At 52.5% G+C, this 15,538-nt stretch overlaps 1 protein-coding gene across 3 annotated transcripts in view; it reads right to left on the bottom strand.

The window, feature by feature from the left end:
- Window positions 1-293: 293 nt before the first annotated feature.
- Window positions 294-15,538, bottom strand: part of RALY (RALY heterogeneous nuclear ribonucleoprotein) — a 152,350-nt gene continuing 137,105 nt past the window's right edge. For all 3 annotated transcript variants that reach the window (XM_030963149.1, XM_030963150.1, XM_030963151.1), the window contains 6 exons: window positions 9,966-10,013; window positions 8,877-9,034; window positions 7,409-7,522; window positions 5,772-5,917; window positions 2,062-2,110; window positions 294-1,836 (listed from right to left, as the gene is read on the bottom strand). In XM_030963149.1, coding sequence (XP_030819009.1) covers window positions 2,066-2,110; window positions 5,772-5,917; window positions 7,409-7,522; window positions 8,877-9,034; window positions 9,966-10,013 — 511 coding nt within the window. In that variant the 3' untranslated portion in view covers window positions 294-1,836; window positions 2,062-2,065. The remainder of the gene's footprint in view (window positions 1,837-2,061; window positions 2,111-5,771; window positions 5,918-7,408; window positions 7,523-8,876; window positions 9,035-9,965; window positions 10,014-15,538) is intronic.

Here is a 15,538-nt window from a genome sequence, read left to right as displayed (position 1 = left end):
GCTGGCTTCTGCAACCTGGCAAAGCAGCCAGACTTTTCCAGTCTGTTATGAGCTGGACCAGTGAAAAATCCAGAGATTAAAGGCCTGGATTTGGCCCCTGCTCTCCTGCATCAAAGAAGTTTCCAAGCCTCCAGGGAAAACCCCAGAACTCCAGTGAACACAGATGTTTTGCTCAGCCTAGTGGGATATACCTTGGGCAAGGCCGAGGCTTGGAAAGGGAAAAAAGACTTGTCTGGAACAGAAGAAACAAGTGTGTGTATGGCAGAGAGAAGAGAGGGGAAGCACATCAGATTTCTTTCTTTTATTATACAGGATCGTATGTACAAGGTCGCCTCTCCCAAACAGCAGCAGCACAGTCAGTTCACAGCCAAACCTGCAGCTCATCTCTCCAGGCCTGGAGAACAGCTCAGGACAACTCAGTGCAGACCTTGCACAGGAACTGGGCAAGGGCAGGGCAAGCACGGGGCTCCCTCCAACCCCTCCTCAAGCAGCCCAAACTAAGAAATGCAAAGAAAACTTTGTGCTTCAAGAGCCATGCGTGCTCCAGGATGGCACCAGGGGCAGGGAAGTGTCACCCCCCTGGAGCTGTTTTCCCTTCACCCTTCCAAGAGATGCTGTGGATGAGGTTGGAGCACTCAGGACCACCCAGGTGTCGTGACAGGCCAGGGGGAAGGTGTGGACTCTGCTCTGGGTTCCAAGCACTGCTGTGTGTGTGGGATCTGGAGGGGAAGGGGCAGGCAGGACACACCAGGTGTGAGTAAAGTGCTGTGTGAGGTTCAGCCCCCGGGAAAACGGGAGGAGCCCAGGAAGGACAAAGAGGAGAGAATGGCCCAGGCCTCCCACGAGGAGCCCTCTGCTCCCAGCACGGGGCAGGGCACAGGGGAGGTGCTGCCCAGCCACAGTGCCCAGGGCATTCCCTGTGCCCAGCCTCGGGCATGCCATCACCACGGAGCTCAGGCAGGAGCAGAGAGGTCACACCACGCTCCTGACGTGCCCTGACTGCGGCAGGAAGAAGTGTGGGCAGCCAGGGAAGGTCTCTGGCTCCAGGCTGTAGGAGTTGGGTGCTCCACATCCCTTCCAGGAGCAGCTGGTCCAAGGAAAGGGTCTCATCCACGCCCCTCACTCTGCAGAGGGTTGCTCAGCCCTGACACGGTGGAGAATGAGGACACCAAACCACTCAGGGTGGTGTTTGCTTGTTCTCTCCTGCTTGGGATCACTTGATTTCCTGCAGCTTTTTCTCCCCTTCCCTCCTCAAGCAGCTTCCCAGAGCACAGCAGCTGCTCCAGCAGAGACTCCTTTGCACCTGGAAGTGACTGTGGACACACAGCAGCTCATGGGGCACAGAGAGGTGGCAGGAGGTGGCTGAGCTGGAGGACAGCTCACCCCACAGCCTCTGATCAACAGCACCTTCAGCACAAGAACACAAACTGTCCAGACTGAGACACTACTTTCCCTCAGTTAGGAAATGCTCTGGCTCTCACCTCACACAGGAAAAATGTCTTTATTGGGTTGGGCTGAGCTCTCTCTGCTCTGCTGCAAGCAGCTCTAGAGCACCTCTGGCTGCCCTGGGGACACACCTGCTCTATGTGGTGGCTCTGGGTCGTGCAGAGCTCCTCTGCTGCCTGCAGAGCTCCAAATCCATGGCAGGGGTGGTGGGGATCTGCTGGGAGGATGAGTTTTCTTTGCCTTTGCTTTACAGATGGATGGAAGATGTCGGGCCATGTTTCTCCTTTGAATGCCAGGTAGAGATGACAGCAGCACTTCCATTCAGCTTGCCTTGCTCAACGTGCCAGGACAGGGTTCAGCCTCGTGCTTTCCTCACACTGTTGCTCACAGCTGCAAGGAGAGAAGGGGGAGCTACAGCACTGTCCTTGAACCCCAGAGATTTGTCACTCAGGAAAGGGGGTGAAGGGCTGGCCAGTGACCCAGCTGAGCAGCCAAGCTCCATGCTAGGAAAACACAGAGGATCAGTGGGAAAGAGCCTCTCCTGAAGCAGCAACCCCCCAGGCCCAAGGGGCACAGAAGGAGAGCTCTGGCTCCATCAGCAGCACGGGGCTGTACCTGGTTACTGTAGCCTGGCATCCTCCACGTCTGTGTAATGGCTGTTCTCCTGCAGGGAAAAGGGAACCACAAACAGTGAATCACCCTGTGTCCCTCCTGGGACACTGGGACACCTCCCATGTGGGCACCAGCTGGTCCCTGCTGTGGGAGAGCAGTGCCAGGGTGCTCAGTGTGATGGATGAGCCACAGAACACACCTGGTATGGATACCTGGCAAAAACACCAACGTCCCCTGGCTCCTGATGCTGAAATGGCTCTGCCAAACAGACCTGGGGTGTGTCATTCCCTCCAGGGCTTGGAAGTAACAGAATCACAGAATCATTCAGATTGGAAAAGACTTCCAGGATCATCAAGTCCAACCATTAACCCAGCACATCCATGTTCATTCCCCAGCTGTTCCAATGCCTGACCACCCTTCCAGAGAAGAAATTTCCCTGATCTCCAATCTAAACCTCCCCTGGCACAGTTTGAGGCCATTTCCTCTTATCCTGTTTCTGTTCCCTGGAACTGCTCAGTGCTGCCAAGGTGCCTCAGTCCATGAAGGCAAATCTGTGTCCTGATTCTGCTGCTGAGCACAGGAACTGGTCCCAGTTTGCAGCAGAACTCATCATCCAGAATGGTAACACTCATCCAGCACTCCAAAGGCCACAATAATGGCCTTTATAATAATAATGGTGCTGAACTGCTCCCCAGGCAGGGCTTTGGAAAGTACAGCATGTGTTTGGACTGCCTTGATGGTCTTGGAAGTGTTTTCCAGCCTTTATGGTTCTCAGTGGAGTTTGCTCCTGGAGCTGCTGTGCAGAGCAGCAGCACTGGGGAATGAATGGGGGGCTCACAGTGGTGTTTAACCTCCTGCACAGGGTGGGGATTTCAGGGATGGAAATGGATCCAGGAGCTCTCTGCAGGGGACACAAGGGGCTCCACAAGGAAAGGAAAGGGAACAGGCTCTGCCTGAGAGCCAGGGGAGGTGGCCTTGCTCAGGGCAGGCAGAGCCAGCTGCCCTGGATGTGCCTTGGAAGGGCTCAGAGCCAACTGGGAGCCTGTGGGGGAGGATCAGGGTGACACCAAGCTGTGACACCATGGCAGGCACCCCCTGCACACCACTGGTGCAGAGATCCCTGGGGAACCTGCACCCCCCGGCATCCGGGGGAGGAGCAGGGCTGGAGCAAGAAACAAAGACTTTGGGACAGCATCCAGAGTAAGTTCCGACCCAGCTGAGCAGGGGAGGCCTTGTTCTGGTTCCTGATGGCCAAGAGCACCTGGTCAGGGATGTGAAGGTGCAGAGAAGCCTTGGCTGCAGAGCCATGGGACTGTGAACCTGAGTACCCCAGAGAACTGACCAACACCAAGAGCAGGATCAGATCCCTGAACTTGAGAGAGCAGATTTGGGGTTGTTCAGGGATCTGCTTGGTAAAATCCCACATGAGATGTCCCTGGAGGCCAAGGAGGCTGGGACATCCAGACTCCTGTGGTGTGAGAGTTCAGTGGGCACCAGCACCAACCCCAAAAACTGTTTAGATGCAGACTGGGCAGGTAATTGACCAAAACTGCATGAAACCAGAAGAAAATCTGACTGCAAATCAACCATAGTGTGCTGTAAATACCTGAACACATCAGGAGTCCTTTAGCTTTCCCTCCAGAAATCCCTCCCTTTGTGTGCAGGGATCTCCCCTTGAGCAGGACCATCCCTCAAGACACCCCTCAGCTGACACCAGGCATTGATGGGCTGGCAGGTGACATTTTTTGCCTACATGTGACATTTAAGGCACATCCACAATAATCTCTGTATCCCCTACTAAGTGCAGTAAATAGTACTGACCACCAATCCAGCTGCACTTGCTCTGAGTTTTCCATATCCAAATTTATGGCTCAGAACTCAATAAACTCCCTCAGCTCTGTCTGAGTGACCTCTGGCTCTTCTCCTGCCACCCCCCTGCCCCTCAGAGCCAAAGGGATTTTAGGGACCCCCGTGGGTGCCATGTCCATGGTGACAGCCACACTGGGGTGTGGGATAAAGGATTCACTCCAGGAACTGGGGCACCTCAGGACTGCTCAGTGCTGTGAGCTCTGCTGAGCTCCCTGTGCACACTGCCCTGACCATCCAGAGCACTCAGGAGCCTGTCTGAGGCTGGCAGTGGAACGTTTCTGGTCTTGATGCCACATCAGGACCAGGGAGCTCCAGAAAACAGAGATGTGAACTGAAACAGTCATCTTTTTCTTCTCCTCTTAATGAGGACCAGCTCTTCCCAAACCACTGCCAGCAGATGTCTCTCCAGTGTTTTCTTACCCCTGCAAAGGCAGAGAAGTGCACATTTTTTGTTGACAGGCTGTGTGCTTCTTTATCATCATTAACATCAGCAAGTTTCCCCCTAATGTCTACCATCTGTTTGCCCTGATGTAATTCAAGCCTGGCCTTCCTCTTCCTGACACAGCTTGTGCCTTTCTTCTTCCCAGTGCCTGGAGTGAGCTCTCCCCTCCAGCAGGGCTGAGGGACTCCAGCCACGAGGCCCCAGACCTGGAGCTGCTCAGGGACCCTGTTCAGAGCCCTCACCCAGCGTGGCTCCAGCAGGACAGGGCAGGAGAGTCCAAACTAGCTGGGAGTGTGTGGAGCTGGAGCACTTTAAGGCCTTGGGAAGGGCTGTGGATGTGCAGTGTGGGCACCCCGGGGATGGGGGGTGAGGAAGAGGAGAGGGATGCTGAGCTTCATCCTCACTTCTGCTGCCACCAGTGCTGGGGTGGGGAGGGACTGGAGCTGTTCCTGGGGCCACTCAGGGCAGGTCATGTCCTCCTACCCTGCTGCCCTCAGCCTGGATCTGGAGTTGATCCTGTTCTCAGCAGGGTTTTGGTTTGGGATAAATGACAGTGATGCCAGTGTTACCACAGTGCCTGCTCTGTACCCAAACACTGGGCTGCCATCCAAATGCACACATTTGTCTCTGGGTTCACCAGGAACACCCCTGTTCGGGGCAGGACTAGGAGCAGTGGGGCTGCTGTGTCCCCACACATGGCTGGGTCAGACCTTGGCTTGTGCCATGGGACAAGTGCCTCTGGAGAGGGACTTTGGACAAGGGCCTGGAGGGACAGGACACGGGGATTGGCTTCATATTGCCAGAGGGCAGGGTTAGATGGGATATTGGGAAGGAATTCCTCCCTGGGAGGGTGGGCAGGCCCTGGCACAGGGTGCCCAAAGCAGCTGTGGCTGCCCCTGGCAGTGTCCAAGGCCAGGCTGGACAGGGCTTGGAGCAGCCTGGGACAGTGGAAGGTGTCCCTGCCCATAGCAGGGGTGGAATGAGAAATTCTCTAAGGTTCCTTCCAATCCAAACCCTTCTGTGTCTCCATGAATGTCTGGTCAGCTGCAAGGGCACTGCAAATGCAGTTCATCTAACACAGCCTGTCCTTGTGTGTTTAAATCCATCTAAGAATCACTTGGGTGCAGAGTGGATTGGTTTAAACCACTCCTAGCTGTGAAATCAAAGATAAATGTCTGAATTTCAAGAGCCAACCACATTTCTTCAGCACCTCCACATGTATTTGCATGGGCAGTGCTTCTGCAGGCTTGGAAGAACAAGTTGTGACAACAATCAGATTTAAATTAAATACTGCAATTTCTTTGGAGGATGGAAAAACTACTTTTCCTGGGAATTTGGCAAGTTCCAGTAAAACTGTGGCCCCCTCCTTTGCTGCAGGGATGCATTGTCCAAGCTCTCTTACCAGTTCATCTTCACCCTCCTCCCGTGCCAGCCCCTCCTCCTCGCCCTCGTCCCCGTTGAGCGGCTCCTCCGCGGTGGCCTCGGCCTCGGAGGCCGTGTCCTCCTGGGACACCTCGCTCTTGCTGCTCTCCACCTTCTTCCGGGCCTCTGTGGGGACAACGGCCACGTCAGGGCTGGGAAACGGGGACACAGCCTGACCCTGGGCCAGGGATGGGAACAGGGACACAGCCTGACCCTGGGCCAGGGATGGGAAATGGGGACACAGCCTGACCCTGGGCCAGGGATGGGAACAGGGACACAGCCTGACCCTGGGCCACGGATGGGAACAGGGGACACAGCCTGACCCTGGGCCAGGGATGGGAAATGGGGACACAGCCTGACCCTGGGCCACGGATGGGAACAGGGACACAGCCTGACCCTGGGCCAGGGATGGGAACAGGGACACAGCCTGACCCTGGGCCAGGGATGGGAACAGGGACACAGCCTGACCCTGGGCCAGGGATGGGAACAGGGACACAGCCTGACCCTGGGCCAGGGATGGGAAATGGGGACACAGCCTGACCCTGGGCCACGGATGGGAACAGGGACACAGCCTGACCCTGGGCCAGGGATGGGAACAGGGACACAGCCTGACCCTGGGCCAGGGATGGGAAATGGGGACACAGCCTGACCCTGGGCCACGGATGGGAACAGGGGACACAGCCTGACCCTGGGCCAGGGATGGGAACAGGGACACAGCCTGACCCTGGGCCAGGGATGGGAACAGGGGACACAGCCTGACCCTGGGCCAGGGATGGGAACAGGGACACAGCCTGACCCTGGGCCAGGGATGGGAAATGGGGACACCTGAACCCTGGGTCAGGGCTCACAATAGGGGCCACAGCCTGAACCACAGAGCCAGGGCTGGTAATTGGGGCACAGCCTGACCTCAGGTCAGAGAGCCCCACATCCACTGGGAGGAAATAATAATAATGGTGGGAATGCTTCCTGCCATGGGGAGTTCTGCTGATTTTGAGGAGGCAGCTTGGGACACCATGGAGAGGGCAGGGAAGGTTCTACATCCTCCAGCAGGATGGTGGGAGCCAGGGATAGGGATGGGGATAGGGATAGTATAGGGATAGGGCAAGGATAAGATAGGGATAGGGATTGGATAGAGGGGGTAGGAATAGGGATGGGGTAGGGATATGGATGGGACAGCAATAGGAAAAGGGATAGGAAAGGGGTAGTGTAGGGTAAGATAGGATATAGGTAGGACATGGGTAAGATAGGGTAGGATAGGGATAGGAGAAGATAAAATAGAAATAGGCTAGGAAATAAATAGGAAAGCAATGGGAAAGGAATGGAATGGAATGGAATAGAATAGAATATGATAGGATACAATAATGATAGCATATGACAGAGTAAAATAGAACAGTAGAACAAAAAATGCAAACTAAAAAAATACAAGCTAAAAAAAAAACCAAAAGACAAAAAAAATCTCATCATTTTAAACCCCAACTCTGCAATTTTGGGAATTTTGGTGTGTAATTTTGGCCTGTGATTCTACCCTGGAACCTGGGGGTTGACACTTCCCTGTCAGAGTCTGGAGGAATGTGTGATGCCCACGGCCAGCCCCGAGGCATCCCCGCCCCCACTGACCTGCAGACAGCTTCTGCTCCTCAGCAATCTGCTCCAGCCGGCCCAGGAGAGCATCGATGTTGGATTTGATCTGTGTCAGCTCCGTTTTGATGGTCTGCAGCTCGCTGCTCTTCACTGGGGGGAGGAAGGAAGGACAGGAAGGCACTCAGCACCCTGCAGAGCAGCCTCACCCCACACCTGGCCCAGGGCAGCTCCCTGAGCAGGCAGGAAAATCAGGGAGAAGCCCAGGCTGGGAACTGGCACGAAAACTGCTCCCAAAAGAGCCTGGGGTGCTGTGTCCAGGCAGGCTGTGGAGCCTGATCCCAGGCCTCGGCAGGCTCACGCTGTACCTGCACTACAGCCCCTCCAGAACTTTACACTAATGTTTACACTAAAAATTTGGAAAGCAAATCAAATAATATCAAATTGGATCTTTTACCTTCCTGAAACACCCCTGGAACCCCAAGGAGAAGAGCTCCTGGGTTCTGTGAAATTGGATTTTTACATTAATTTTAAATACATGTGAAGAAATCAGTCTAAAACTCTAAAAATGTTTCTCCCTATCACCCTGTGTATAAGAATCAAACCTTTTGGTACAATTACACTTCTGGCAGCCTTTCTAAATCCAGTAATGCAGCTGCCATCAGGAATGTTTTTAGTTTATAAAGCCTGAGCCTTTTAGTGGCTGGAGTAGAACACATAAGCAGTTGTACCCCACAATAAATTCGGATTCTTTGACCAGCGTGAAAAATGCACATTTTATGATTGGCTTTTTGCAAATATTAAATGAATATTATATGTGTTATGTTAGAAAGTTATGCTGTATTAATTAAGTAGTGTGTTAAATATAGTTTTAGGTTATAACTTAAGGTTAAAATAGAAACTATGCTATGTAGGATACTTTTTTTAAAGAAAGGACTCACAGTGAGAGAGAAGCCACAGGACAACTAAATCTTTCAGAGAAAGAGAATTTATTGCCCCATTATCAGGAGAAACAAACTTCTTCCTGCCTCGCTCAGCTCTGAAGATGCCATCAGGATTAAAAGGAAGAAGCTGACACTGACCAGACAGAATCCTGCGTTTGAATGGAATTTATGCATCATGTAGGAGGTGTATGAATATGCAACAGGCTGTTGCTTTTAAGGGTTAATCCTCTGTTAACGTGAGTCTGTTTTTGGACTTATGTTGCCCAGAAAGAGGTACCTGGACCGTCCGTAACTCTTTGTTTCTATTGTCTCATATTGTCCTAATCCAAATTGTCCAAAAATTTTATTGCTGTAATTACACTGCTATTTTAATAACCATTTTATTACTATTAAACTTTTAAAATTTTAAAAACAAGTGATTGGCATTTTTCACAACCAGCACACCAAATCCCCGTCTCATCGCCCTCCCCAGGTGCACCCTCACAGCTGGGGTGCCGTTGCCGGCCGTTCTGAGGTGTTTTTGGGAGCTCCCCGCGCTGTCCCCAGCCCGGGCCCACACTCACACTTGATCTTGGCCGAGCTGTTGGCGATGGCCGACCTGGCGAACAGCTTGACGGGCAGCGAGGCCTTGACGCGCCGCACCAGCGGGATGGAGACGCGCGGCCGCTTCACGGGCACCACCCGCGGCACCGGCGACACCCGGCCCCGGTACTCGAAAATCCTGAGGGGAAACGAGGGGAGGGGAGGCGGCTGGGGCTGGGGCAGCCCTGCCGAGCACTGCCCCGGCCCTGCCGAGCGGTGCCCGAGCCCTGCCCCGGCCCTGCCGAGCCCTGCCCCGGCCCGAGCCCCGCAGCCATCCCGGGGATTGGGGCCACAGGCTGGGCTGGACACCCTGACTCTAAATCCCTCCTGCCCCCAAATCCCTCCTTGCACCCAAACCCCTCCAGCTCCTAAATTTCTCCTGCCGCCAAACCTCTCCCGCTCTCAAATCCTTCCTGCACCCACACCCCTCCTGCCCCTAAATCCCTCCTTGCATCCAAATCCCTCCTGCCCCTAAACTGCCCCTGCACCCAAACCCCTCCTGCCCCTTGAGAGGAACAGCAGATTTGTCTTTCCAAACCAGCTGTGGGTCTGCTGGTAGGTAAAACCGGCACTGGGAGATAAAAGAAACAATGGGAAGGATTCCACTGATTGATGAATGGAAAAAGATATTTGCCTTTACAAATAAACTGTGGGTTTGCTGATAAATGAAACTGGATACTGAAAGAGGAAAGAAACAATGGGGAAGAAAACCCCCTAAATTCATTAAGAATTAAAAGGGAGGGTTATACATTAGAGGGAAATCTTTGGTATGAGGCATTCCAGGAAGTCTGAACCTCCCAGGTACCTCAGCCAAAGGGGAAAGAGAGAAAGGAAATGTGGCTGGGAAATTGGGATAAAAAGGGGGCTGAGTCCTCCAAAAATTTGAGAGATCCCAGGGCAATGCCCCATGACCTCTCCTTTTATTCAAATAAAGTAAAAGCACTCCTCTGTCTCCGTTTTGGACATAAACCTCTGATGTTTGTGGATTAATTTTCCTAACACCCCCAATCCCTTCTGCCCACAAATCCCTCCTGTTCCCAGCCCACAGAGCCCCTCGGGCTGGGTCTCACCTGTCGTAGAAGTCGTCTCTGTAATAGTCATAGTCGAAGTCGTAGCCACTGCAGAGACAGTCAGGGGTTAATTAGTGCTGGTAATTCATTATTGTCGCTCCCTCACTGCCTGCTGGGCCATCGAGGATAAAGAAATGGATCCCGTGCATGAGGGACCCTCCTGGCTGCAGGGAGGAAGACTGGGGGGCTGAAGGCAGAGGAGGGTGGTGTTGGCAGAGGGTGTTAACCTGCTTATCTCAAGGAGGAGCAAGAAGATGTGTGTGGAGAAAAGTCGGGACAAAGGGGATATTTATGGGGATATTTATTGATTTAAACCTCTCTCCCCCAGGCAGACAATGGCCACGTCCTATTTTCTTAAGCTTGAGCTGCATTTTAACCCAAAGTAGGAGCACTGCCCACTCCCTGGACACCCAGGAACACTTTCCCCCTTGCTGCAGTTAGTTTTTCACAAGGCAGCACAAACCAGGGGGTTTAACCCCACACACTGCGAGCAGCTGCCCCAGCTAAACACAGCACCCTGCCCTGGTGTGCTGAGCTCATTAACGCTCAATTAACACTCAGTTAACGGCAAAGTCAGACGTGATGCTGCTGGTCTCCTCTGTGCTCTGAACAAACAGAATCAGTGCAGCCCCAAAAAGCAAAGCCTGTCCTGCATCGTGAAGTGGCTGAAAAGAATCAGAGATGGATGGGGAGAGGGAAGGGCTGAGCCGGAGGGACAGGGGGCAGGGCAGGATGACCACCCTGGAGTGCAGCTGAGAGTTCACCTGGGCTCCTGCATCTCCGACACAAGTGGCAAGTGGCAACAACAGCGTGTGGCTGACTGGGGTGGCTGGTGGGAAGCGTGGTTTGCATCAGGAATTCCAGGAGCTCTGTCCTGCCTATTGTGGCACTGAGCTTCCCAGCCAGTGCTCACTTTCAGTAACTGGCTGTGTGAAAAGTGCATAATGTATGGCTCTACTCAGATATACTATACTATATGTATTATGTTGTATTGATTAGTAGTGCTGTATTAACATTTTAATAGTATGGTAAATGTAGTTTTGTATTTAAAAGGTAACTTTTGTAGTTAAAATACAAACGATGTATGTGGGATATTTTTTAAAGAAAGAAATGAGGTACTCACACCAAAATAGCAGCCACAGGACACCTAAATCTTTCAGAGAAAGAGAATTTATTGCTCTCTTATCAGAAGAAATGAACTTCTTCCCATGAAGACACCGTCAGGATTCAGAGGAAGAAGTTGACACTGACCAGACAGAATCCTGTGTTTGAACGGAATTTATGCATCATGTATGAGGTGTATGAATATGCAACAGGCTGTTGCTTTTAAGGGTTAATCTTCTGTTAACGTGGGTCCTTTTTTGGGCTTATTTTGCCCAGAAAAGGTACCTGGACTGTCCATAACTCTTTGTTTCTATTGTCTCATATTGTCCTAAATCCTAATTGTCCAAAATTTTTATTGCTGTAATTATATTGCTATTTTTATAACCATTTTATTACTATTAAACTTTTAAAATTTTAAAATCAAGTGATTGGTGTTTTTCACAGGCTGGGTTCTGAAAGATGATTTTTCCACCCTCCTTGGGTTCCCCAGGTGCCTGTGGCAGCATCTGGCAGGGGGGACCTGAGCATGGCTGGAGACACCAGAGCTGCTTTGGGGCCAAGGAGTTGGTGCCAGGGTTAAGGACAAGGAGGTGGCACCTCCTGCCCCAGTCATGCCCTGCCCTGGGGACTTCAGTGAGGAGATATTCCATAAATGCCTTATCCCTGAGCAGCTGCTCTCTGTGCCATTCCATGGAATGGGCACTGCAGAGTCTCACTGTTGAGCCAGGAGTCTGCTGGGGAGATGTGACTGTGGAGGTGTGATCACCACAACCCTCCCAGATTCCACTGCATGGTGGAAAAGAACCTTTTTTGACAGATGAATTCCAGATCCTTCTCAGGCCCTCCCCTTCTGAGCCCAGTTGTAGCCAACATTCCTGCTGGGCTCAGAGGAGACAGGAACAACCCACAGCCTCTGTCCCAACCTCTGCCTCATCTGTGTTTATTTATTCCCTCTCTGGATTGAAAGGGAAAGGCAATTCCTCCCAGGGCAGCTGTTGCTGGAATGAACCCAGCTGTTTGTGGGGCTGAGGGGATGGAGATCACAGAATGAGGCACTTCCATGGAGCTTTTCATGATGGGTAACTGGATTTTTGTTCTAACCCAAGGTGAAACCTGGAGATACAAAAACCCTCCAAGAAAATAGCTCCCCTCAGCCTGCCAAATCACTTTGATCACTGAGGATGTTTGACTCCAGGTCTGTTTGAATCCAATAAATACAAAATACCATCAAAAATAGGAAGCTATTTGAAAGGAAAATTGAAGTAGGATGCTTCTACGCTGTTACACTCTCCCTCTTCAATTTTTCTCCCTCCTTAGATGCAACTCAAATGAAATTGCTGCAATTTTGTTATATTCTGACAGGCTCTGGTGAAGTGCTTCTGGCTCTCTCCAGCAGAGCCAGTGTTGTCCCCAGTCCCAGGCAGGAGGAGCCAGTGGGATCTCCCTGTGGCTCCAGGGCTCCCAGTGGGATGAAGCAGAGCCTTCATGCACAGCACCAACTCCCTCTGATACCTTGGGGTTTAAGATTTTTTTTGTTCTTTTTTGGTGTGCAGCTTTTACCTTTATATTAAGTGTTACCTGGATCTTTTCACAGGGTGGTGGAGACAAAACAATCCTATAGGAATAGCATGGGGATAAACTGAGACCTTTGGTTTTAAGTTTTTCTGTTCTGTTTGGTGTGCAGCTTTTAGCTTTATATTAATGTTACTGGGATCTTTTCACAAACAATCCTATCCTAGCTGGAGACTCAAGGACAATCTCTGCAAACTTCAGGGCCAAAGCATCAACAATGTGAGAAGAGAAGGATAAGCAAGCAAGCAGGGAGGATGACTTCATCATTTGAAACTGTTAATTGGACAGTTCACTACTAAAACTTATAAAAATATGGAATCACATGGCCAAGCTCTCTTTTGCTTCCCTCTTGGAGCCATCCAGGTACTGTCAGGCTGTGGCCTTTGAAGGCTCTTCAATAAATCTCCACTTTATTGCTCTGAACTCCATCCAGCCTCTGTTCCCTGAGGCATCACCTCCACGAGGAGCTGCTCCTGCTGGGGAGCTCTCTGTGGCTTGGAGACCACGAGGCAGCTTTGGAGAATTTGTTCATAAAGAACACAAAGCCTGGGGGTGCTGGGCAAAATTCTGAGATGCCCAAATTCCTTTTTCCTGCCCCCAGTTTACACTCCTGGTCTGATCTAGCTTCTCCTCCAAGCCTTTGCTCCCCAGCAGAGCTGTGGGATCAGCACATGGGCAGCTCCATGGGGCTGTGGGGATGGAGAGGAGCTCCAGCCCAGCACACAGCACACAGCACACAGCACGGCCCTGCTGCTGCCAGCACTGTCCTGGGCACAGCCTGGCACCTGGGAACAAGGGATGCAGCCCTGAATGGGGTGGGCACCTCCATCTCCAGCACTGACCGTGCCCTGAGGCGTTTGGGCACCTCTGCCCTGCTCCTGGGCTTGGCTCCAGCACCAATGGGATGAAGCTCAGCCTCAAATATCTGTAGATCCCACCTGGAGAAGGTTGGAGAAGAGCTGGAGAAGGACAGAGATGCCCAAGAGCCCAGGTGAAGCCTCTTCCCAGAGCAGTCAATCTGCTGGGTGAAGTGGCCAATGAACCCTGTTGATGTTACTGCCCTGTGTTATTCCCTGCTTCCATAGGGATGTGGAGCAGAGCTGGCCATGCCTGTGTTCTCCTGGTGGGAATCACTCCTGACACATGTGCAGGACATTCCCAGAGGCACTGAGGGGGTCACACCATGCCTGCACTGCAGGGCGGGGGCCCCAGAGCATCTGTGGGTGCAAAGCCCAAGGGTGAGAGCTTCTCCTGCCCTGCCCCTGGATCTTTATGGGATTGGAGACATTTCCACCCTTTCAAAAGGAATTAGGGGCATAATTATCCCAGGGAGCTGGTCCTGACCTCCCAAAACACAAACCCAGCCTCTGCAGGGCTGCTTGGATTCCTGCTGACCATGGGGCAGCCCTCAAGGAAGGCAGAGGGGCTGGAGTGAGGGATTTGGGCAGCCGGTGGCTGTGTGACCCTGCTCTAACACACCAGCCCTCACAGCTTCACAGATGATGCAGGGAGGCAGGGCTGGATGGTGTTAGCAGCACCCCTGGAATCAGGCTTTGAGCACAGGTCTGCCAGGATGAATCCAGAAAAAAAGCTGGTGAAAGGGAGAGCTTTTAGGGGTGATTGATCCTGAAAATTCCACTGCACGTAGGATAAACCGTCCTGAGACTGAGGGATCACTCCTCAGTGACCTGGCAGCTCTGTCTTTGTGTACAGGAATAGTTTTTGCTGCTTTTCAATTAGCTGGTGACATTGCACCCTTTCAGAATAAAGCAGGGACAACCAGAGTGAAAGGCAGCAGAGCAGGAAGGCTTCAAGGAACACCCTGCTTCCACCTCCTGATTGAGAGGCATTGCCTCTGCTTTGCTGGCCTTTAGCAATCCAACATTCTACTGCCTCAGGTTCAAAATGCAGCTGTTCATAACTGAGGGGTGATTGTTTGCATGTGCTGCCTCTCCACCACATTTGTGGGGCCACTTCTGAGCCTGGAGCTGAACAGCAAATGTGCATTTGAGCATCTGTGCTTTAATTCCTGCCTGGTACTGCTAATCATGAGTGCCATGGTGAGCGCAGCTCCCACCCTTCTGTCATGGCATTACTGCAGTGGGCAAAGGAAAGCTGCTGGGAAGCTGCTTGGAAAATGTGGCACTGATCAAACAGATCTTGTGGAGCTGTGTGAGACCCCTTCCTCCTGCACACAGCAAGGGCAGGGGGAAATAAAGAACGTGGGATGAAGCCTGGAATTCCCAAGTGCTGAGGCTGCTCTAGGCTGGGATATCACTGCTCACCTCCCCCTCTGTCCCGGGGCTGCTCTCAGCCCTGTCCAAGTGCATTTGGCACTGGGATGTCACTGCTCCAGCACCAGGGCCTGGGAGGGCTGTTTGGGGAGGGGCTGACACCAGCTTTGGGTGTAGCAGGGGACGGATGCTAGTGCTCATGGGCTGTGACAGTCAGTCAGCAGAGCTTTGTCCCTGCCACCACTTCAGACAGCCCTCCTGGGGCCACTGAGCTGCAGACACCCAGCTCTTGCTTGTCCTCTCTGTCCTTGTGGCCATGGAGCAGCTTTAGCCCCAGCTCTGCAGGGCAGGGCAGGGCTTTGTGCCTCCAAAAGCCCAGAGTGGCACTGGCAGAGCCACCTTCCCTTCCCAGCCAGCTGACTGGGTGGGATCTCTGGCACCGACCTGAACGTGGCCCCAAATGCCCCAGGAAATCCTGTCCAGACATTTGCTGTGCGGGCAGAAAAAAAATGTTGTCAGAAAGGAGATTTGGAGATTTGGAGAGGCAGTGAGTGACTCCCTGGGGACACAGTGACAGCAGCTCACTGCCCAGGGCAGCAGGGTCTGTGGGGTGGCCAGGGTGCCAGGCAGGAGCATCCAGGGACCTGTCCTGTGCAAAGGGAT

Source organism: Camarhynchus parvulus, chromosome 20 (assembly GCF_901933205.1).
Source record: "Camarhynchus parvulus chromosome 20, STF_HiC, whole genome shotgun sequence".
NCBI classification, from domain to species: Eukaryota; Metazoa; Chordata; class Aves; order Passeriformes; family Thraupidae; genus Camarhynchus; species Camarhynchus parvulus.
The sequence above is the reverse complement of the archived record's forward strand: the minus strand, read 5'-3'. Positions and strand labels throughout refer to the sequence as shown.